This window comes from Misgurnus anguillicaudatus, chromosome 13 (genome assembly GCF_027580225.2).
Source record: "Misgurnus anguillicaudatus chromosome 13, ASM2758022v2, whole genome shotgun sequence".
Taxonomy (NCBI): Eukaryota; Metazoa; Chordata; class Actinopteri; order Cypriniformes; family Cobitidae; genus Misgurnus; species Misgurnus anguillicaudatus.
Genome location: NC_073349.2, coordinates 26,286,893 through 26,310,190, shown reverse-complemented (window position 1 = coordinate 26,310,190; position 23,298 = coordinate 26,286,893). Strand labels below are relative to the sequence as shown.

Below are 23,298 nucleotides of genomic sequence, written 5' to 3'. Positions count from 1 at the left end.
TTGAACATTTTTCTTAAACACTAAATTCAAGAACATTACCCCATTGGCAGATTTTTTTGGTTTGTTTTATGCACAAAATTACTTAGATTTTATATTTTTGGTCTAGAACTGGACTGATTTTCTTGGGGCGTTTTGCTCATCGGGAAAAACCATCTTGATCTGGGAATTTTTGGATGTTTTTGCTGAAAACAAGAAAAAAATACTAAGAATGTTTTTTCTTGAAAATCATTATTAGTAGTGTAAATAACTTTTAATTCAGTTAAATAAGAGTTTATCATGGGTACATTATGCTCTTTATTTTTCAACCTCATTTAAGTTTTTTTGTTATTATAGCTTATCAATGCATTTTCTTTTTTTTAAAATTATTTTACATTTAAAAAATATTTGGAGGACCCCCGGTAATATCACACCAGACCCCTGTTGAAGACCCATGCTTTAGAATTTGGAAAAGTTAAACACTCTGATAAAGTACAGATTCTTGATTAAAGTAAAAATACTTGAATCCTTTACACCTCTGAATAAAAGGTTAAGTTAGTATGTAAAAGGAAGGAATAGTGGGTTTTAACAATTCACATCCAGTTATTTCAAAGCTAAATATCAAGTATACAATTCACAAACCCTGCTTAAATATAAAAGCCTCAAACTAATACAGTTGGCATGTTCTTACAAACCATAAAAATTGTGTTTTCTTTGGGTTTTCGCAGACTCCAGGGTTCCGGCTTGAAGCCAAATGTCAAATTTCCTAACTTTTCCTGGCTAAACAGCTGAATTTTCATGATCTGTTTGAGATGCAAATTACATTTTAACAAGCGAATTACATCTTGATAAATGCAAACTAAAATTTAAAGCGACAAACAAAATTCCTAATATTCATTTACTTATAAAAACTTCCCTGAATGTTAATGTCTGGGTTAGATATTTTGAAATTCCATGACCTGTGGGAACCTTGAGATTTAAGTCTCATTCTGGAATTAATTAGTCTTCTTAAATTAAGAATTGGAATTTTGATAGACACATAAAACGTAAGGTCCTCAGAAGGTTCTTTTGGCTCCTTAGAGAACCATGTACTCAAAGGTACTTAGAACCATTTTGTACCTTTTTATATTCTTAAGAACCTTTTTTCCACCACTAACAGTTTTTTGGGTGTTAACAGATTTTTTAAGTCAATGTGAAGCTTTAAGGGTGTACATCAAGATTATTTACAATCTTTGTCCATAGATTTGATGTTAAAGACTAGTGCCAGTAAACCTACGCAAAATCACCCTAACTTTAAATTAGAGGAAAGTCTGGGAAATAATACATTAATATGTATTGTTCCTCTCCCCAGACAGATCTTTTTAATTCAAACACTGGTTTGTGGTCTCTTAACACTTAAAAGGTTCAACAGTGGCAATGTTCTTGTATCAGATGTAGACCATGTGTTTCCAAACATTTCTGTACATTGTTGTGCATATAATGCAGTGTGTACAAAGACTTGCTGCAGCAGAACATGTTGACATAAGACACCACATCACTTATAGTATTAAAAAGATTTATTGGTAAAAAAGTTAAAAACGTAATAAAATAAATCCTTTGCACAGCTGCATCTTGGTCCTAGAAAAAGAGGAATAAGAGATTAGAGGTGGTTTTAATATAAAAATTACACTGAGAAAGATCACTGTACCTTTTATCATTGCACCATTTTAGACTGGCATGTCTTTCCAGTTTAGAGACTTCCACTCAGATCCTAAATGAGAAAGCCAGATGCGTTAGCTTAACACCACAAACAAATGGGCATGCATTTTAAGTTTAAATGTGACAAATGTTCTGCACCAAAGGACTATGCTAACTGCAGTTACTCCTCCAATCACAACACTGAATGGGAAGTTCAGTTACTGTACAGCTTTTGCCAAATAAATGTTATGTTTTACAGTTACCAGCGGTAATTGAGAAGTCTGTTCTTACCTACAGAAGTTATTTAAGCCATTTGGTAGTTGCTGTCTCTGCTAGTCTTTGTGTGGCGCCCTGCCCTCCCTGTTCTCTGCTTCGTCACAGGGCGATGATCTTGCTACTCCCTCAGCTCCTTTCCAATGGCTACACTGCTTTGCAGCCTTACGTACGCTACCCTTGCAACCATCTTTTTTTTTGCACACATTCGATTTACCATGTCTTGACTTCTAAAGTTTTGTTTGGGCTTTAAACTAGTTTTAACATTAAATTTCTCCCAAGTTTGTACTTTAGGGAGTGCATGTTTCAATTAGATAAACGTTAAATAATCTACTGTATAGCCCATAATTGACTCCACTATAACCCCAGAAACCCAAATGACTAAAACAGCAAGCTTTTTAAAAAACAAAAAGGATGTTTTATTTCACCTTGATTGGTTACATAAATCAAATCCATAACTGCAAAGTAAATCTACATAAAACCTCATTGGAATGCTTTTCCATAGACAATATATAAAACAAGTCTGCATGATGACAATTCATGACGTCCCACACATGATAGCACTACTGTACACCTCTTCTGGTGGCAGTTGTAACCTGCCACACCTGTTTGGCTGAGCAGATCTAGGATGTAAACCTGCATCTGCCCTGTCACCTCTCTCCTCTCCTAAAGCACTCAGTCCTGTTGAACAATATGAACAACAAATGTTAAACTGCACACTACCTGAGGGTGGTTTCTACACCACATATACATTTTAGCGAAGAGAAAAGAGGATCGAGTCCATGACTTACTGATTGCCATTTTTACCCTACATACTACGAAGTCATCTACAAGTCTATATTCAAGGCAGACAGTGGAATAAGATACTAACCTTTTGAACTTAAAACCGTCTGCCTCCTGAGCCACCTCCATATCCACCTCCTGAGCCGCCGCCACCACCACCGTAGCCACCTAAGACAGAAGAACCCACTCATAAAGTTTATGAATGATTGACATGACAAAAAGGGTAATGTGTCCAAAACACAGGTAACTTACCACCATATGGGCCACTGCTCCTTCCACCACCGCCTCCGCCTCCAAAGTTCCCTTTCATGGGGCCGTAGTTGGACTGCTGGTTGTTGTAGCTGCCGAAGTCATTGTAGTTGCCGCCACCTCCACCACCAGAGCCGCCGCCAAAGTTGCCTGTACATTTGCCAAATACATACCATTATTATAGGTTGACCATCTTTTATGGTCAGTTAACAACCAGAATGAGTTTAAAAACTACTTACCACCACCGCCTCCGCCAAAGTTTCCATTGCCGTTGTTGTAATCATTGAAGTTGCCGCCGCCGCCACCACCGTATCCACCACCCTGGTTGCCATAACCTCCTCCGCCACCGCCGCCATATCCACGGTTACCACCATAATTGCCAGGACCACCACCGCCTCCTCCACCATAACCACCTGGACATTACAGAAAATCGTAAGTGTCTGGATAAGAAAATACTAATGGTTTGTAAAAAAAATAAACTCCATACTTACCACCAAATCCATTGTTGTTATAGCAGTCGCCACCTCCATAACCTCCACCGCCGCCACCTCCTCTGCCTCCTGAGGCAAGAATGCAAAGATGAGTCGGAAGCACTTTATTGCATAAATATGGAACTAATTATTTTACTTGGACACGTACCTCGTCCACCAAAGTATCCATCTCTACCACCTCCAGAACCGCCAAAGTCATTGTTGTAGCCGCCGCCACCACCGCCATTATTGCCATATCTACCAAAGTTGCCGCCACCACCACCACCTCCGCCGCCACCTCCACGACCTAAAAAAAGTAAAAAATTGTTTGAATGCATTTTCAGGAAAGCATTAACGTTTTAGGAAGATAAACAAACAAATAAGTCACCTCTCATGTTCATTCCGGTGTTCTGCATTTCTTGTTTAGACAGAGCTTTCCTGACTTCACAGTTATGCCCATTCACAGTGTGGTATTTTTGAACTGAGGAGGAAAAAGGGCCAGTGTTAAAATTGCTGAATGCCAATAATAAAAACTACAAATGGGACTCCAGAAAAGCACTTACTGACGATGCGATCAACCGCGTCATGATCGTCGAACGTCACAAAGGCGAAGCCTCTTTTGTTGCCAGTCTTGTGGTCAACCATGATCTCAATGGCATCGATTTTGCCAAAGTCAGTGAAGTAGTCACGAAGATGGTCCTCTTCTGTATCATCTTTGATACCACCAACGAAGATCTTTTTTACTGTTGCGTGAGCAAACGGTTTGTTGGAGTCCTAAAAAAAAAATTGATGGAACATGCAATTAGCGTTTACATTCACACAAACCTATAAATGGGATTTGAAGAGATGGGCAAAACTAACCTCCCGGGACACCGCTCGCTTGGGCTCCACAAGCCTACCGTCGACTTTGTGTGGGCGTGCCTCCATAGCGTCATCAACCTCAGTTACATTGGAATAGGTGACAAACCCAAAACCTCTGGAACGTTTGGTGTTTGGATCCTTCATCACCTGTAAAGTACACATTGCCTTTTTAAACACTTTAAACATATGTTAGTGACCATGTACTAGAAATAAGCAAATGCCTTAAAATTAAGGTACAATGCAAAACTTACCACACAATCTGTTAAGGTGCCCCATTGTTCAAAATGCGCCCGCAAACTATCGTCTGTGGTTTCAAAACTGAGCCCTCCAATGAAGAGCTTCCGAAGCTGCTCTGGCTCGCGTGGTGGGCCCTGAAAAATCCCATAATAGTTTTGTAGGATTAAATTACTCTAAATGCATCAGTTGCAAAAATCCTAAAAATGCTTAAAATCTTGTGATTTTCATTCGGCTTATTCTATTGAGGGGGAGGGTAAGCGAAACCTCCGCCATGTTGGTACCAGGCCATGTGGCCTACAAAACAATCGTTGCATGCCGAAAAACATTTTTTAATGCAATTCTATGCAATTCATCATCAATGTGTTGACCATCATGTGCAAGATAACATACGGCAGACTAGGACTCAGGTAACACATTTAGCTACAAGACGTAACGTTATATGTAGCTACAGAATGTAAAATGGCGGCCTGTGCACGTTATCAGCGTTAACAAAGAACAACAATCGTGGCCTGAATTTGATAAAACACGCACAGAAATTCGCATTGACCCAACCACCGCTATTGCTACAAAACCTTAAAAAATCATATTTCTAAAACAACTTACCTCCTTAGACATCCTACCGACTATTTCTCTCCGTGCTGCGCCACACGCTTGTCGGTGAGAGACACAGTGGAGAGGGGGTTGATACCATAAATAGGTTATGTAAACATAGTGCCCGCCTACTGGACAGGATGATTGGTTTTCATTTCCCGCGAACGCCTTTGTTAGGAGCGATGCGAACGTCTGATTGGTTTAGAATCAAGTCAATATCTCAAACAGCCAATTGGACGACTCCGCAGGGGTTTACCAGTGAACTTACGTTATTGTATCAATGTAGGTTGCAAATATTTTTCACTGGTTTAGAAATGAAAGAAAATATTTTATAAAATGTAAAAAATACAATTATTTACTAAAGTGTACGTTTTCTTAATCTCATTTACATATTTAAAAATATTTAAAAAGTGTCTACATGTAATCAATGCCTAAATGTTTTTTATATTAAAAATACGCTAATAATACAATTTATAGCACACACTAAACATTTTTGGTACCGTTTAAATGGCGCGTGCGCATCCCATTGTATGTGCTAGGACATTTTGGCGCGAGAGCGCATCGTGCTAAACGCGCGCTGATTGGCTGCACAGGCCAGTGGACGGATGCGTGCGCGAGACACAGCAAACTCCTGTGTGCAAGGAGACGCCACCGCCGCGGCCCCATTATCCAGCACGAACAGAAAAACACCCGAAACCTCTTAGTAAGTATAAAATATCCATCCTAATAAATGTAAGACGATATGATTATAAGTCACGAATTCCTTTGTAAGGTATTTAAGTTGCCCGCATTTGTATTTAAAGCTATTATATTCAGGTAAAAATCAGCGCGGCCCGTTGTGTTGCTAAGCAGAGGTTCAATGTGTTAGCGCGCGCACACGACGATAACATTGGAATGAATGCTTAAATGGGCGTTAAAGCACGTGTTTGTAGTGTTCCTACGCTACATGTAAAATTATTCGAGAATGTAAAGTAATTAACGTAACTTATTTTGCAATCATATACAGCATGGCTTCAGTGAGCCTTGTGCATTGTTTTTTTGCAAGCATTGACTCGTTGAACGGTTTTGTCGATCGGTATACTCGATCACCAAAACGTACTGAATCATTTCTCACACATGTGATGTTCAATAGTGGGTTTTTAGTTGCACATCTATAAGTTAGTGGGATTTACTGGGGTTAGCGGTAGCAGTCCGTAACGTTAATGGTTTGTTTAACGTTAGCCCAAATGTTAGCAGTGATGCTAACACTACATTTTTCAGTCTGTAAACTGCGTGATTCATGTTACCAATTTTAGAGGAAGTGTTTTGTTTATTTGATACAAAGTCACATTTGGCGAGATGATACAGTTTATTCTTTTGTTGAAACTTGAAAATATGGTCATTATGTGTAATATTTTATAATTGTTTGTCCTTGCATGCTTGATCCTGTGCTGGTATCTGAGATGATAAAAAAAACAATGGCTGTGTTGTTTTATTTATAGTACAAGGTTAAATTAAATGTTTGACGTTGTAAATTAATGTTAAAACGAGGTGCATGGCAAGTATGAGTTCCAAGATTATTATTCGTTTTTTACACTGCATGCAATGTTGTATGCAGCATGCTTTTGGCTGTTTCTGTCTGATCCCTTGTATTCAGCATCCATTATGATTATGTGTTTAAACCTTTTTGCAGTTTTTGAAACTCAAATGTGTTGAAATTTTAATGTGTAAAATTATGAATGAAGAGATGCAATTGAAGTCATGCATATTTTTCCTGCAAACATATGTTGCATTAAATTCACTTTGAACTTTGTTTACTTAGGAAGTTGTGTTTGAACGCTTAAACCCTAAGATCATCTTTGTCCTGAGCTCACAGCCTAAAATCTAAAACAGAAGTGAGTGCAAAAAATTTATATATATCAACATAATTTTCATTAAACTCGCGTATAGCTCTAATACTTAATTCAATTCCTTAAACTCTTTCAGTTGGACAGTTTTCTCCGTGAGCCGGCAAGCAGACAGCCACTGTTGCTTACACAAAAGTAAAGGTTCAAAAACAGACATGGGAAAGAAGACCCAGAACCGTGAAGATGAGGGTTCTGCCTCCTCAGAAGAGGAAGAGTATGTGGTGGAGAAGGTTTTGGACAGGAGAGTCGTGAAGGGTCGTGTTGAATATTTCCTTAAGTGGAAAGGCTTTACAGAGTAAGTCAACATTTCCCCTCTCAGTATTTATTGCTTAATGTTTGTCTGCATCTTACGATATGAGGAAATAGTAATACTTTTTTCATGCATCACTCTGCAGACAAACACAACACGTGGGAACCAGAAAAAAACCTGGATTGTCCTGAGCTTATTTCTGAGTTTATGAAGACGTACAAAAAGGGAAGCAGTGGGAGCACGCCCACCAGTAAGACCCCCACCACCGGCTCTTCTGCAGCCCGGTCCAAAGACAGCAGCAGCAGCAGCAGTAGCAGCACCAGCAAGAGGAAAAACTCAGAGGAGGAGAACGGCAGTGGTAGCAAACCCAAGAAGAAGAAAGAGGTAACGCTTGCCTAACTGTCTATGTTGGGTTTGTTTAGTTACATTTACGAAGGTTTTGGGGGCCTGAAAAAGCAAACTTTTGAACACGGGTTCCAAATGCAAGTTTTTTCAAACAATGCCTAGTCATCTTCATGCAAACTACGTAACCGCAAATCCGTGATAATGAAGGCACGTGGTAATTCGATCTACTGTTATGCGCCAGTACAAGTAAAACCAAAACAATGGTGGCCTATAGGACTGGGTTTTTGCTGCCAAAAAAGTTTACAAAGTTATTCCCTAAAGGGGACGTTTCATGAAAATGTGACTTGTTCCGTGTTTAAGTGCTACAATTGGGTCCGAATTGCTTGTTTAAACTTAGAAAATGTGAAAAAGATCAACCCAGTAACTTAGTTTTGGCAAACCATTCTGTGCAAGCATTTGAAAATAGGTCATTGAAATGTTGCTCTCCTTGTGATGTCAGAAGGGGATCTTATTATAATAACACACAGCCCCTTAATCTGCAACTATCCAACCATAGCACTGCCATTTAGTGCAGAAAAAGAGTGAGAGAGAAAATAATTTACAGCACAATTAAGTTTCAATTTCAACAAACCACCATCATGGAGTATCAGTGTTTGCATTTCATCAGCTCATTTGCATTTTAAAGGACACACCCAAAAACTGCACATAGTTGTTCGCACCTACAAAGTGCCAGTTTTAACATGCTGTAATCAGTTATCTGTGGGCTATTTTGAGCTAAAACTTCACATATGTACTCTGGGGGACACCAAAGATTTATTTGACATCTTAAAAAAAGTCTTGTGAAATGTACCCTTTAATACTCCAGCGTCACTAGTATTGATAAATCTATCTCATTGTACATCTAAAAAAACAGCTTTTTTTGTATTTGTCGCTCTGTAAACGAATGCATATGTTTGCAGAGTGTTTCTTTACCGTATTTTTTGGTCTATAAGCCGCGTTTTTTTTCATAACTTGGCTGGTGCTGCGTCTTACAGTCAGGTGCGCCTTGTAAGTCCGTATGAATTAATTTTGACATTTATGAGGCAAGAGACATCATTATCGTCTACAGCCGTGAGAGTCTGCCATATGCTGCTTCTGTATTTATATAATTCAATGGATTCAGTGATGTGGAATTACAAGTATGCAAACTTCACGCTAGTTGGCTTGTTCGGTTAATTTAGCCTATTCAACCTTCCAGGTAAGGTCTGGATGCTATGGTTTATAGTTTAAATAACTGATAATATTACTTTTAACGTACAGACATCTATTCAGCCTGCTGTTCTGTCTGCTATTGTTTAGTTGAATAACTTGCCTTTCCAGATTAAATGTCTGTTCTTCTCCAGTGCAGCTTATAGTTCGGAAAGTACGGTACAAATTAGCATCGGCTGCTATGTGTAATTTGCGTATCTTTTTGACAACATTATCTTGTGTACATAACTTTCAGCAGCGCAAAGGAAAACCTTTTCAGTTTATTGTCGTGTAAACATAGCCGGAGTTATGCCGCAGTTTTTGAGCATCATCTTTGTTCCTTTAGGATGAGATTCTTGTAGCAAGAGGATTCGAGCGAGGTCTAGAGCCAGAGAAGATTATCGGAGCAACAGACTCCTGTGGAGACCTAATGTTCCTCATGAAATGGTAAGTACTTGGTTTTGGCAATTTTTACACAACACATTATAACTTCCATTTATCCATGTGAATGCATCAGACCGGAAATGGTAGCTCGTGCAGAGATATTTTGAGGCACACCAAAGTTCAAGTCTGGTGAACTCTGACCTGCGTGTTTGTATTACGCGGAGACATGTGACTAGTTGATAAAATGGTACGTCATGGCGTCACCTCTCTCTCTCTATTGAAAAGCAAAAATTGGCAAAGCGCTCCCCACCCACATTTGCATAATTGCTTGCTCAAAGTTTGTGTGACCGCCCCTTTAATCTATTTAGTGTGTGAGTTGCCCTACAAAACACATTCTATTAATAGCCTCACAGGTCCTTGAAATCCTTGAAAGTTTGTGGAAAAAATTCAAGGCCCCTGGAAGTTTGTGAAAATATACATGCATAGATACAGGTCATTGAAAGTGCTTGAATCTATTTTATGCAAGAAGTTTTCAGGAAAAAAATCCATATTATTCCCTGTGTAGTGTAGGATAATATCATAAAAATTCTAGACTTTTTAAGCACATGTGCTAAAATGTTTGCTTTAAATGCTTATATCTTATGTATGCAAATGTTGATTCATACAAAATGCTTTTTGCATAGTTGTGTTTGACACATGAAAACGTCTCGGGTTACGTATGAGAAGGGAACGAGACGCTGCATCTCCCTTGCCATACTTCCTACATCCCTGTAACGCCATCTTTGCCAGTATTGCAGATAGCGATAAACGTCTTGCCTTCCGCGTCACCCTGTTTTTGTCGTTAAGCCTAACCATTGGTTGAATTTGATATACACATTCAGACGCACTTACCACTGGAGGCATCCCCAAAGTGTCACCGCAGTGACACAGCGCGAGTTCCCTCAATAGGGAACTGTAACAATGTATCTTAAAAGGTAACACGATGTAACCTTGCTCTCACTTGAAATGTGTCCCCACATCTAGTCCTTGAATTTGAGGGTATTGGACCAGGAAAGTCCTTAAATTTGAAGTTAACAAAGTTGTGGGAACCCTGATGTATGTTTACATTTTTAAACGATGATAAAACATCAATAGGTAAAAACAAAAAAGCTTCCAAATGGACTATCTAAAAAATGTATCCTTCCAAATTGTTTTATCCATTGCTCACAAAAGGTTGGAGACCCCCGTCTTTTGTCTCATGTCTGATAAGCTGCAAACTGCCCTATTCATGTCTCTTTGTCTTGAGCCCCCTCACATTTACATGCCTGCCCTGTGTGAGACTCCCTAATGTCCCCCCAATCAATATACTTTTGTTTTTATTCTGCACTTGTTGACACCCGTTACCCTTCCTCCTTAAAATCTTTTTCTGCCAATGTTTCATCACAGGAAAGACTCGGATGAGGCAGACCTTGTGCTTGCAAAAGAAGCCAATCACAAGTGCCCGCAGATCGTCATCGCCTTTTACGAGGAGCGTCTGACTTGGCACGAAGATGGTGAGAAGAAGGAGAAGAGTGCCGCAGCGGTTTAAAGGACCCGGGGGGGAGGAGGCAGGGAGAAACTAAGTCCTCCTAACTTCGTCCCCTGTGTCGCACCAGCGACACTCTTTTAGCCAACTTTTAACGGACCATTTGAAAGAGGAACGGCCAGCTAGTGAAGGAGGTTACTGCCCATCATGACGGCCTCCGTCCAACCTTCATGAAAAACATCTCACCATTCTCAAGGCATCTTCGAAAGGTCGCAGAGAATAATGGTGGAATGTGATATTTTTCTTATTCTCTCTGATCTTCCTTCTGTTTTGACATGATTTGTGTATTTGTGCCCCTACAACAATGTTCTTATGATGTGTTGTGTGCTAGTATAGATGTGCAACCCGTACACGGCAAAGTTTTAACTTGATTTTGTAGTATTGCTCGACATGACTGAATCTATCAGTTTTACATCTATAACCCTGGATGGAAAGCAGCATCCCAGTCCATGTTTTTTCTTCTTTCTATCTCCCTTTTCTGCTTGGTTGTAAAGTTATTTTCAAACTAAGCTAATAATGTTTTATCTGGGCCAAAATTATGTCCTTGTTTGCTTATAAACTTACATTAAAGCAGAATTCAATGTACAGTTACTTGATTAAAATGCATAGATCTGATCACTCATCGGTATCAGTTAAATGATTCCTCTAACATGTGAATCTAACAACAACAACAACATTCCTAGTTTCAATATTGGCTTTTTAAGCCTACCTTTTTAACTAATCAGTATTGCTTACCAAGAAGGACAGACAATCGTTCTTATGCAAGTGTGAAATGGGAGATGTTTTTTTTTACCTGTTTTTCACACTTGTTAAACACATTTGTTTTCTAGTCTGACAGCACACCCCCTCTTGTGGCTGATTCGGTGAACACATTCCCACCATCGCCCATGAAACAAAACCGTCTGATAGTTTCACCATATGTCGGGTTTTTAATTTGAACCTAGAGTTGAATCAATAAAATGCTGTTTATCAAGGTTATGTGACCACACTAGAGGTTTGTTTTTAGTAGTTGTTTTGTTTTCATTGTTAAACCACTGGATCGAAGATACATTAGATGAGTCTACAGGACTGGCCATGTATTATTTTCAAAGGGGAAATAGTTTATGTATGGATACAATCCTCTTTAACAGTTTTTGATTTGGTTATTCTCTAGTTTCATTAAATGAGATGGAATTGTTGTAAAGGGAAAAAGTTTTAAAAACGAGGATGAAAAGGTTTTTTTTTTTTTAGGGGTGATATGGTTTTTGTTGTATTACAAAAGGACCTTCCCTGCCATGATCATTTAAAGATTACTCTGTTCTAGTAGTTGTTTTTAATACGTGCATCATTAGATGTCTTATACTGTTAAGTGCACAGCCTTTTTATGTCTTGTACCAAATTGTAGTAAAACATAGTTTTCAACACCAATTGTTGGAAATTTTATGGAAAATCCTGGATCTTTGACTCTTAGTCACGTGAGAAATAAACTTCATCCTAACTGTATGAGATTGTTTCACTCTGAAAGATGCAAAAATTCATCCACCATAGCTCTTTAGAAAACATGAAAAGCATTACTCATGTTTACCAGCAGATGTCATAATGGAGCTATCATCATCCTCTTCAGAAAAATTATTACACACAAAATGCGTCATAATAATCATAAATCTGATAGTAATCTAGAAAAATTAGATTTCATTAAGTGCGTGTACTTTATCCGCTATTATATCCAAATTACAAGTGCAAGAATTGGCTTATATGCAAATAACTTGTTTTTAACCTGATAGCATTTTACAGCATTTAACTTCACTTGTATCTTAAAGGGATAGTTCACCCAAAAATTCTGTTATCATTTATTCACCCTCAATCTGTTTACATTTTTTGCTGCTGGACAAAAGATGTTTTGCGCAATGTTTGAAGCGGTTTTGAAGCACCATTGACTTCCATAGTATTTTTGTCCTACTATATGGAAGTCAATGGTGCTCCTGCTTCTTGCTTGTTTACAAGTATCTTTGTGTTCGGCAGAACAACCAAATTTAAACAAGTTTGATACAACTTGAGGCTGAATAAATTATTCCTATCCCTTTAAGGAGGCATGTATAATACATGTCTGACTTGATTATGTGTGCGTTTAGGATCTGTTTAAAGGATTTACTCTTAATGTAAGAATTTATTTTTATTGTCTACTACCAAATTGTATTAAACGTGGAACACAAGTTATTTTGAGCAGTGTTTGTAACCAAGCAGTTTTGAAGCACCATTGACTTCCATAGTATTTATTTTTATCCTACTATATGGAAGTCAATGGTGCTCCTGCTTTTTGCTTGATTAAAAATATCTTTGTGTTCCTCAGAACAACGAAATTTAAACGGGTTTAAAACAATTTGAAGCTGAGAAAATTACAGAATTTTCATTTTTGTTTGAACTATCCCTTTAAGGTGGCAGCTCGTATCTACTTAATGTCTGACTTGATTATCTTGGCGTTTAGGATCTGTTTAAAGGATTTACGCTTAATGTAAGAATTTATTTTTTAATGTATAATACCAAATTGTTTTAAATGTGGAACACAAGATATTTTGAGCAGTGTTTGGAACCAAACGGTTTTAAAGCACCATTGACTTCCATAGTATTTTTGTCCAACTATATGGAAGTCAATGGTGCTCCTGCTTCTTGCTTGATTAAAAATATCTTTGTGTTCCTCAGAACAACGAAATTTAAACGGGTTTAAAACAATTTGAAGCTGAGAAAATTACAGAATTTTTATTTTTGGATGAACTGTCCCTTTAAGGAGGCAGCTCGTACTACTTAATGTCTGACTTGATTATGTTGGCGTTTAGGATCTGTTTAAAGGATTTACTCTTAATGTAAGAATTTATTTTTAATGTCTAATACTAAATAGTTTTAAACAAGGAACATGAGTTATTTTGAGCAATGTTTGTAACCAAGCGGTTTTGAAGCACCATTGACTTTCATACTATTTATTTTTATCCTACTATATGGAAGTCAATGGTGCTCCTGCTTTTTGCTTGATGATAAATATCTTTGTGTTTTTCAGAACAATGAAATTTAAACCGGTTTGAAACAACTTAAAGCTGAGTAAATGACAGAATTTTCATTTTTGGGTGAACTATCCCTTTAAGGAGACAGCTCGTATCTACTTAATGAATGACTTGACTTAATTAAGTTGGCGTTTAGGATCTGTTTAAAGGATTTACTCTTAATGTAAGAATTTATTTTTAATGTCTAATACCAAATTGTTTTAAACAAGGAACACAAGTTATTAGGGGTCAAGCACCGAAGGTGCTGAGACACCTATTGGAATTGTTAGTATTATTAGGGGCCAAGCACATATGGTGCTGTGGCACCTATTGTTTCTGTTAGTATTATTATTATTCTTCTTAATCTTAATCTTAATCTTCCCCAATGGGAGTCTATGGCAGCCCTATGAACCGTATATAGGAAAATGATGAAATTTGGCACAGTTGTAGTGGTGGTCATAAATAGTCATTTGGCCAAAAATGGGGTCTCTAGCAGTAACTCTATAGCGCCACCATCATCTCAAAAATTCAATGTTCAAATGGTTATAACTGGTGATCCATTAGATCTATGAGAATTCTACTTAGTACACGTGATTGCTCTCATCCCGCTTATTGAATTTGATACTTTACAGTAAGACTCCACCCATTACAGTATCGGCCATTTTGAAATGTACAGTATTTCATTTTTTCGCTACTCCTCCTTCAAATTTGGTTCAATTCTTATGAGATTTGGCAGAACAACGAAATTTAAACAAATTTCATACAACATGAAGCTGAATAAGTTACAGAATTTTGATATTTATCTTTGTTCAAAAGTAATAAATGCGCAAACTTAACGAGGTTGACGCAAAAATGGTTCTGAAGCTGTAGCTCGGCCATTCTTTGATTAATTGAAATGAAATTTGTTACACTTCATGTGGACCATGAACTTGGGGTTCATGCCAAATTTGGTGACAGCGCCACCTATGGGTCATGAGATATGAAAATAGGCTATTTTTGCCCATAACTTCTGAACTGTTTGTCAGAAAATTATGATCTTGATGTCTATGGATTGCTTACCTCATGCCGCATCTGTCGATGTGTATTATGCCGGGTTTGAACGAACCGCCTGTCCGCCATTTTGAAATTTCAGATAATTTGTTATATTTTTTTAACTATTGGACATATCCGCGCAAAAATTAGTAAGGAGCTTCGACATGATGTCCTGAAGGTACCTGGGAACTCAGAGTACAGCGCCACCTAGGGGTTATAAACTATAAAAGTTCTTATGGAACTGCTTATAACTTCTGAATACTTTGTCTGATATGAATTTCTTTGTGAAATTGTATTCACTGGTTTATGCCGATTGCAACGATACCTCGTTTGTCATTTTCCAACATTCTGTTCATGTGTTATTGTAAAGCATATGGTAGATGATTTTTTCGCTACTCTTTTTACAAATTTTGTTTATTTTATGCCAAGTACTGCTCGTATAATGTTTGGAGCAATCCGCACAGAAATGACTGAACAGATTTTTGATATTCTGTTCTCTTTCTTAGAAATACCACTCCAAAGTTGACCGTGCCTGTAACATTGTCTATTTGTCATAGTAAATTAATGTGACTGTATATTACATTGTATAGCATTACTATACAGAATGATCTTCTTGTCTTCAATCTCACTTGAGCTTTTTGATTCTCATATACATTGTATTTCTGTTAGTTCTGCTCTGCACTGTCAGTTTTGCATCTGTGATGATTGGCATATGTCAATCCTTGCAGCACCTAAGCTGTTTTTTGCTTTCCCTTGAGCTGTGTTAACTGAGTTGCGCATCTGGTTATCCACTTGCCATGAGATTCTGAGGTCATGGGTTCGAATCCCATGTGCAGTGATTTTTTGTCTTAACTTTTTTCTCACTTAAGTTTTGTGATTTTCATACTATACATTGTATTTCAGTTATTTGTGCTCTCTGTTGTCATTTCTGCACTTTTGGTAATTGCTGGATATCAATGTTTACAGCTCTAAATCTCTATTCTATAGCTTGGACACACCAACTCAGTGGTTTAATCGTTTGCTCAGTGGCGCATGCGTTAACTGCTGTGCTTTGGGAACCTGAGTTCATGGGTTCGAATCCCATGTGCGGTGGTTTTTGTCTTCACTTTTTTCTCACTTAAGTTTTGTGATTTTCATACAATACATTGTATTTCAGTTATTTGTGCTCTCTGTTGATATTTCTTTACGTTTGGTAATTGCTGGATATCAATGTTTACAGCTCTAAATCTCTATTCTATAGCTTGGACACACCAACTCAGTGGTTTAATTGTTTACTCAGTGGCGCATGCGGTAAGTGCTGTGCTTTGGGAACCTGAGGCCATGGGTTCGAATCCCAGCTCTTACTTTCACTTATTGAGATTTCCTTTTGCGTTTCCTTTAACACGTTCTTCTCGACCTGTCTGGTTTTCCACACGTGTTATATTTTTGCCATCTTTACTGTTGTTGCTCCGCACTGCAGTGATCCTGCTCTGCATTTGCTTTGCTTCGGGTTCGGGCTCTGTATTGCGCGCTTTCTGCGCTTTGCGCATTTGCTGCGTCGTGTGGTTTTTGCTGTGCTTTGGGTGCTCATTGCGCTGAAGGTGCTTGACCCCGCAATTGCTGCTTGCAGCTATATTTTGGAGCAATGTTTGTAACCAAGCGGTTTAAAGGAGCATTGACTTCCATAGTATTATTTTTGTCCTACTATAAGGAAGTCAGTGGTGCTCCTGCTTCTGGCTTGATTACAAATATCTTTGTGTTCGGCAGAACAACGAAATTTAAACAAGTTTGATACAACTTGAAGCTGAGTAAATTACAGATTTTTTTTATTTTTGGGTGAACTATCCCTTTAAGGAGGCAGCTCGTATCTACTTAATGTCTGACTTGATTATGCTGGCGTTTCGGATCTGTTTAAAGGACTTACTCTTAATGTAAGAATTTATTTTTAATGTCTAATACTAAATAGTTTTAAACAAGGAACATGAGTTATTTTGAGCAATGTTTGTAACCAAGCGGTTTTGAAGCACCATTGACTTCCATAGTATTTATTTTTATCCTACTATATGGAAGTCAATGGTGCTCCTGCTTTTTGCTTGATGATAAATATCTTTGTGTTCCTCAGAACAACGAAATTTAAACCGGTTTGAAACAACTTAAAGCTGAGTAAATGACAGAATTTTCATTTTTGGGTGAACTATCCCTTTAAGAAGGCATGTATATCTACTTCATGTCTGACTTGATTATGTTGGCGTTTAGGATCTGTTTAAAGGATTTACTCTTTAAGTCTCTTAAATGTGCATTTATTGATGTTGTTTACTAAGTGCTCACTCTTTTTAATGTCTACCAAATTGTATTAATTAATTGTAATGTATTAAACATGGTTTACGGTCTGTTTTAGGATTTAGCGTTGCATACATGCAAAACATTTGCATGAATGCACATTTTCTAGTTTACCAATTCTTAGTTTTACAAAGGTATTAAATATAAGTCATATCTTTCATACGGTGGCACACTTGTAGATGAACAATAAAGCAGTGCAAATTTAAGACTTATTGATTATGCTGTAAACATTTGCTGTTCCCTTTGGTTCATACTGTGTCTCAGGGATACTCAAATCATTGTAAATATGGTTTGTTGCTCTTTCATGGCCTCAGCTCCAAGCAGTCCAGATCTTAAGAGAGTTAAGCCCTCCCTTTAATACTGGCTGACTGCCGCTTTCTCGACTACCTCAGTGGCAGTGGAATTTTCCAAGGGGGAAAAGGGAAAGGCAGCTGAGCTCGGAAATGGAATGCAGAGGTCACTAGTAAATTTGCAGCCCTGGGGAGCAAAAGTCTAGGCAGATAGCTGAGAGACTGCCTTTATGCTTTATGGAGCGCTGGAGAGTCGTCACACTTGGTCTGTTTCACCCAGGCTGTGATCTTAAAGGGACAGTTCACCCCAAAATTAAAATGACTCACTTTTAAAATACAACACAATCTCAAGGCAATACCTGGTTTACAAGTTAATTCATATGAATTTGTACAATCTCAAGCATGAATCTTAGTACAAGATGCTTTGGACCCAGTGGCGATAGGGTTTGGGTGGAGTTTCATTCTTAATTGTTTTACATTGTATGAATTCATAGGTAAAAGGCGGTGCGTAAAATTGGTAATTCCAGTGGGATGAGGTTGTCAAGACCCATTTGATTGATCTTTTTTGTGGAGCAATAAAGATGTTAGGGAGAATGTTTGGCACACACAGGCTCAGTACTTATATTCACTTTCATTGTAAGGAATAAAGATCAACACAACAATTTTTCTTCCACTGAAGAAAGTTAGGGGTTTGGATTGACGTAAGAAAAACAGAATCAACTTTTTAACAAAGACGGACTCAATGAATGTAGGGTATATGTCATAAAATTTCTGTAATAGGGTCAGTGATAAAAACGGTTTGGCAAGATGAGAAATTCAAAAATCTTTAAAAAACTTGTTTTAAAAGCACACATTTCAATGCACATAGTCTATTTATGTTGATTTTATGCAATAAAAAATACATTTGCACCATTTTTATGAAAGTTAAGACTGAATGGACCTGAAAATGTCAAATGGTGTAACCGCCAATTGCGCCAAAGAATGAGAAATATTAAAAATTATATCCACCTTGATGGCATGTAAGCGTGATCATCAAAAAAAAATAAATTTAATATAATTTTAATGTGTTTTTCTAATATTTGTCCAAAAATAAGCTGAAAACAGCTCTGTTTTCTAAATAATCTTTGAAAAATTATGTAAAAATGTATGTAAAAAAATCATATTACAGAACTAGATCATTATATTTTATTCCACATTTTTTTTATAAATATATTTATATTTTAATTTTAAAAAATACTATTTACAACAATTGCCATTTTTGCAACTATCCCCCAAATATTCTTTCAAAATGAAATCAAACCAGAAATTTTAGACTGGTCCTCAAAAAAGAGAATGTATGCAAGTTATCTGCAAATTTATTTTGAAATTTTTACCCTTTTACATTTAATGGAACCACATGGACACAAAATAATTAACGTCATGACATTGACCCAATGTCACATTTCCGTTAAGAAATTTGACCTTTATTTACATTTATTTAATTTTTATTTTTCTTAAAGCGACTTAAAGAACATTTAAGAGGTGCCGAATTCCTTTCAACGTAAATCCTACAATAAAATACGATTATAAAAAAATAACACCAATGAAATCCCACCTCTAACCCCGCCCCTAAATCCAACGTCACGGGTGAAAACAATGTACGAACTTGATCGTACGAAGCCATACAAATTATAACAACCTCGTAAAATGTGTACGAATTCCCATGAGATTATGTTGGTTTGAATAAAAATAAAGCAAACAAACAATAAAAAAGACTATAGCTTAATATTTAGCTACATAAATATTTTTTACAAATGGTAAATATACAAAAAGCTGTTCAATACACGTTAACTATAAATTAACCATGGTTTGTGGTTAGTTTGTGTTTAAAAGCCCTAACTTAAGTGTGACGCACAAACAGGGCTGGACTTCAACCAATCAACTAGTCAAACAAAAAAAAAACAGACCACGCACGTACACTCAGATGTTTGTCAAAGCAAAAAAAAATGCAAAAAAATAGCAAGCGGTGAACAGAATCTGTACGAGTGATTTCCGGGACGAATGTGATCTGATGGGTTTTTGCTGCGCATAATCTCAAATAGATGGCTGTCATGGGGAACACTGAACAGCTGTGGTCGAGGGCTAAAGTTTGGGAAGATGCGACTGCAGCAGTGTGTTCAACCCACACTGCATCAGCGTCCAAACCATCTACACACACGAGCGCCACCCATTCCTTTGGATCAGTGAGCAGATTCTGTAGCCCTCGGTAGAACAATTTGGAAGATGTGTGACGGTTTTCCACGTCTCTTTGCCAACCTATAAACGCTTAAAGTGCCAACCAAGCCCCATTACACCAAAATTCTGCTGAATTTTAGTGCGAGATTATGCGCGCCATCATTAGGAACACAAGGTCCTGTCATTACGCGTGACCTTTTCGAGACGCTTATCGGCCTTCTGTTCTACTATATTCGAACCGTGCACCTTTGATGACTTCGCTCTGCGGTTTCCGCGCTCACCAATCAGCGACGCTGCTGCAGTTGGGCGTTAAATGTGCAGCAAAGCGTCGAGACACAAAGCCCGGCGTCTACCGGCAGCCCCCACCGCGGTGCGAGCGGTCCGCCGTTATGTCCGGTCCTCTTCCACCCCCATCTCTTCCCCGAGCGAGAGAATTATGGCAGCCATAAAAGGCAGATAATGCATTGTTAACTAATTCTGTCTGCTCAGAGCTGATGTATCCACAGCCCTAAATCTCCATGCCTCCAATAAAATGCAAATGCTAATGCTCGCCCTCCACGAGCTGATATCATTTTTAACAGGCCTGAGGTAAAAGCTGCGATAGGGTGGGGCAGCGGACGACATGTATAGACAGTCGAGGTTTGCTTATAGCATCCTAAAGATGCTGCTTAGCAAGAGGATGAAGATGCGGTGTGGAGGATGTGGGTTCTGGTGCTGTAGCTTTGGAGTAAATGTGATTTTGCTCTATGATTCATGTTTTTTTTTTTTTAAAGAAATATTTGAGCAAATCATTGCTTTATTTACTTTGTATTTTTTACAACAAATATTACATGCCTTAAGGACATTTCTAATTAACTAACTATGTAGGCATCTAAATCATAAATATTCTTTTGAATACTTCCATTAAGAATTGTGGCATGTTGCTGTGATGTGGTTGTGACCTCTTTTAGACGTCAAATGCATGATACTGTATCTGCATACATTAAATAAGGTTTTCTTTTGTACATGTACATTTAAGCTATACATTTTTTGTCACAAGTGTGTGTTTTCTGGGTTGTGAACCCACAACCCTTTGCATTGCTAACTGAGCTGCAGGAATATTGACGTTCAATACAATAGCCCCATCACGCCTGACATACACTCATGGGTCCTTTAAATATTGATTCAGATCTATACTTCAATTACAAAATGGCAGTTTTCTGCAATTTGTTAATGATGGCTGATTTGTGCCCGTTCGACGTCTGCCGTGTACTGTAATGAGACCGTAAATTCATTTTCACTGGGGACATAAGGAAGATTGAGAGATATGATGTCTACTGTCAGGCCTTTATTAGCTCAAGTTGTTGAGTTAACAAATATTTTCGATGTTTCTTTCGAGACCGCAGACTATAGTTTAATTACTCGTACACAACTGCGCATTTGCATTTATATATTTATTTGTGTGATTTATATATAATGCCTATCTTCGAATGTGACCTCGCCCATCATAAAAATTGACCGCTCTAGTGATACTGCCCATCATACTAGAACAAATTCCTCTCTGAATGTAGGCTTCAATTGCTTTCCACTTAGTAGTATTACCCCAGTTTTCTCTGTCGACTGTTATTTAATGCATATTGAAGTCTGAACTGATCGTGTAGCGTAGGTGGAATGAACAGCACAGTTAATCTCAGTAACCGTTTCAGTTTTTTTTTTGGTCTGAAATTATGCACTTGTGTTTGTGTGTTCATGATGTTGGAGATACAATAAAAACACCTTTGAGACTGCCAGAAACCAGGAAGATATAGTTACCCTTTAGGTAAAATGCTAGGTTATTTTCAATCCAGTGTTCGGTCAAAAAAGGGACAAACACAGCCGTTGGGTTAAATTAACCCCCCAAAAAATGTGCATTTGACCCAACAATGGGTTAAAGGTGGAATATGGGAGTTTCAAAAGGATCTCTTGACAGAAATGCATTATAATATACATAACTATATTATCAGTGGTGTATATAGACCCTACAAAAAAACTTTATTGTTTTTATTACCTTAGAATGAGCCCTTACATGGAAGTCGCCATTTTGCGCCCAAAATGGACGCCTAAAATGGACAAAGTGTTCTCTAAAGTGCGTTTTGTCTCTACGTTGCCTCAGACCATAGATATATACACTAGATGTCACCTTGGGGTTCTAAGCATTCGTCAAAACTGCCGCCATCTTGGAACAGGGGTCTTGTCATAGGGAGTAGCTAGGTAAAGCCTGTACTTCAAATTCATGGATGAAGCCGGACTTTTGTGCTGCGCATGGATGTTAGCCCTACTAGCACTATGCATTACAATTAGAAAAAGTAGATTTTCGTAATATCAAAACTTTAATTTTTTTCTGGACTCAATGCTAAATACATGTCTGACTGTTGAAACGAACCATAAGAAAACCAAGAAAATCGCATTCATGACGATTTATGGTGATTTTATTTCCGTTACACCATTGCCTACAATGACGATGATGCTGGGCTCCCTGTTTCAAAATGGTGGCTCCATTTGACGCATTTGGTCCAATGAACTGCCGTAGCCATGGCGACATCTAATGTACACATCTATGGCCTTAGACGATGACGTGTTGGTCCTATGGTGGCTTCTCTATTGGTGCTTTTCCTTGCATAGTACCCTACGGTTTGGGTCGGGTCAGCTTACTTTTGGGGCTTTTCCACAGGGTGCAGTACGTAGTACCCGATCCTCTTTTTTAGAACCATCTCGGTTGGGGTTCCAAGAGACCCGAGCTGACACCAAAATGTGAAGCGAAAAAACACTGATGATCACTGATTGGTTTGAGAGAATCGTCACTACCAGCATCATCGCTATGTAAAGAATAGCTTTAGCTTCATGCTAGCTTGTGCTTCTCTGTTGTAATCTGTGCTTTGCTATAAGTTCCCAAACTCCCTTTTAGCAATGAAAAACATCCACAGGTTGAGATTCAGGAACACAATACCAGTTTTTTCCAGACTTGCAGTTTGTGGCGGCGCATTCGCGATGCGCACATCCGCATATATGCTTAAATGCAACTGAAATGAGGCTCAGCGGAACGCGTCGACTGACGCCACGGGTGTTGAAACTGTCATGTGAGATAGAGGTAGTGATAAACATAATGTGCAAACATCTATTTGTGGTGGTCAATTTTTTTGTGGCGGACAAACAATAAATGAATGTATGTGGAGCATTCCAACAATGCTCCCACTTGTACACTGAAAAAAAAAATCCTTTCAATTTACGTAATTTTAATGTGTACATCGGTCCCACATGATCCGATTGTTTAAAACCAAAATAATTTTCTCAAATTAATTTTTATGTGTCAGACCAAAACATTTTAATTACTTTAAGTAGTCTAATAGAAATATGTTGACTCAAAGTGCTATTTCTCTTTACTATAACACATTTATTTTGTAATGTTTAAGTAATTTTATTATGTAAGGGGACTAGATTTTCATCTGTAATTCCAACATGCTTTTTTAATGCTTATATTATGGGATTATGTAACTCTAAAGCAATTTCATTATGTCTCTGGCACCAGAATAATCACCCATAATTATCCAAATGTTATTTATTTTTTTTTAAATACAAAATACATTTGCATTGGCATAAAAAGCAAAGAGTTTTGTACAAATGTTTAGTGATATTGAGGC

At 37.8% G+C, this 23,298-nt stretch overlaps 2 protein-coding genes across 8 annotated transcripts; one reads left to right on the top strand and one right to left on the bottom strand.

The window, feature by feature from the left end:
- Window positions 1–1,514: 1,514 nt before the first annotated feature.
- hnrnpa1b (heterogeneous nuclear ribonucleoprotein A1b) lies at window positions 1,515–5,286 on the bottom strand. Of its 6 annotated transcripts, none has more exons than XR_008639578.2 (12): window positions 5,130–5,286; window positions 4,541–4,660; window positions 4,290–4,436; window positions 3,992–4,202; window positions 3,817–3,909; window positions 3,598–3,735; window positions 3,450–3,518; window positions 3,198–3,371; window positions 2,962–3,108; window positions 2,798–2,877; window positions 1,664–1,726; window positions 1,515–1,593 (listed from the first exon to the last, which is right to left on the bottom strand). XR_008639578.2 is itself a non-coding variant. In XM_055188051.2 (11 exons), the coding sequence occupies exons 1-10, from the start codon at window positions 5,139–5,141 to the stop codon at window positions 2,807–2,809; spliced, it is 1,182 nt and encodes a 393-aa protein (XP_055044026.2). In that variant the 5' UTR covers window positions 5,142–5,286; the 3' UTR covers window positions 2,322–2,607; window positions 2,798–2,806. The 6 variants fall into 6 exon arrangements, 4 of the variants coding, with proteins under 4 accessions (XP_055044026.2, XP_055044029.2, XP_055044028.2 ...); XR_008639579.2 differs by having other exon boundaries at window positions 2,965–3,108; XM_055188051.2 differs by lacking the exons at window positions 1,515–1,593; window positions 1,664–1,726 and adding an exon at window positions 2,322–2,607.
- Window positions 5,287–5,638: 352 nt separating this feature from the next.
- Window positions 5,639–12,255, top strand: cbx5 (chromobox homolog 5 (HP1 alpha homolog, Drosophila)). Of its 2 annotated transcripts, none has more exons than XM_055188056.2 (5): window positions 5,639–5,820; window positions 7,083–7,298; window positions 7,400–7,637; window positions 9,172–9,272; window positions 10,635–12,255. In XM_055188056.2, exons 1-5 carry the CDS (start codon window positions 5,723–5,725, stop codon window positions 10,774–10,776), a joined length of 795 nt encoding a protein of 264 aa, XP_055044031.1. In that variant the 5' UTR covers window positions 5,639–5,722; the 3' UTR covers window positions 10,777–12,255. The 2 variants fall into 2 exon arrangements, with proteins under 2 accessions (XP_055044031.1, XP_073731580.1); XM_073875479.1 differs by lacking the exon at window positions 5,639–5,820 and adding an exon at window positions 6,913–6,991.
- Window positions 12,256–23,298: the final 11,043 nt, after the last annotated feature.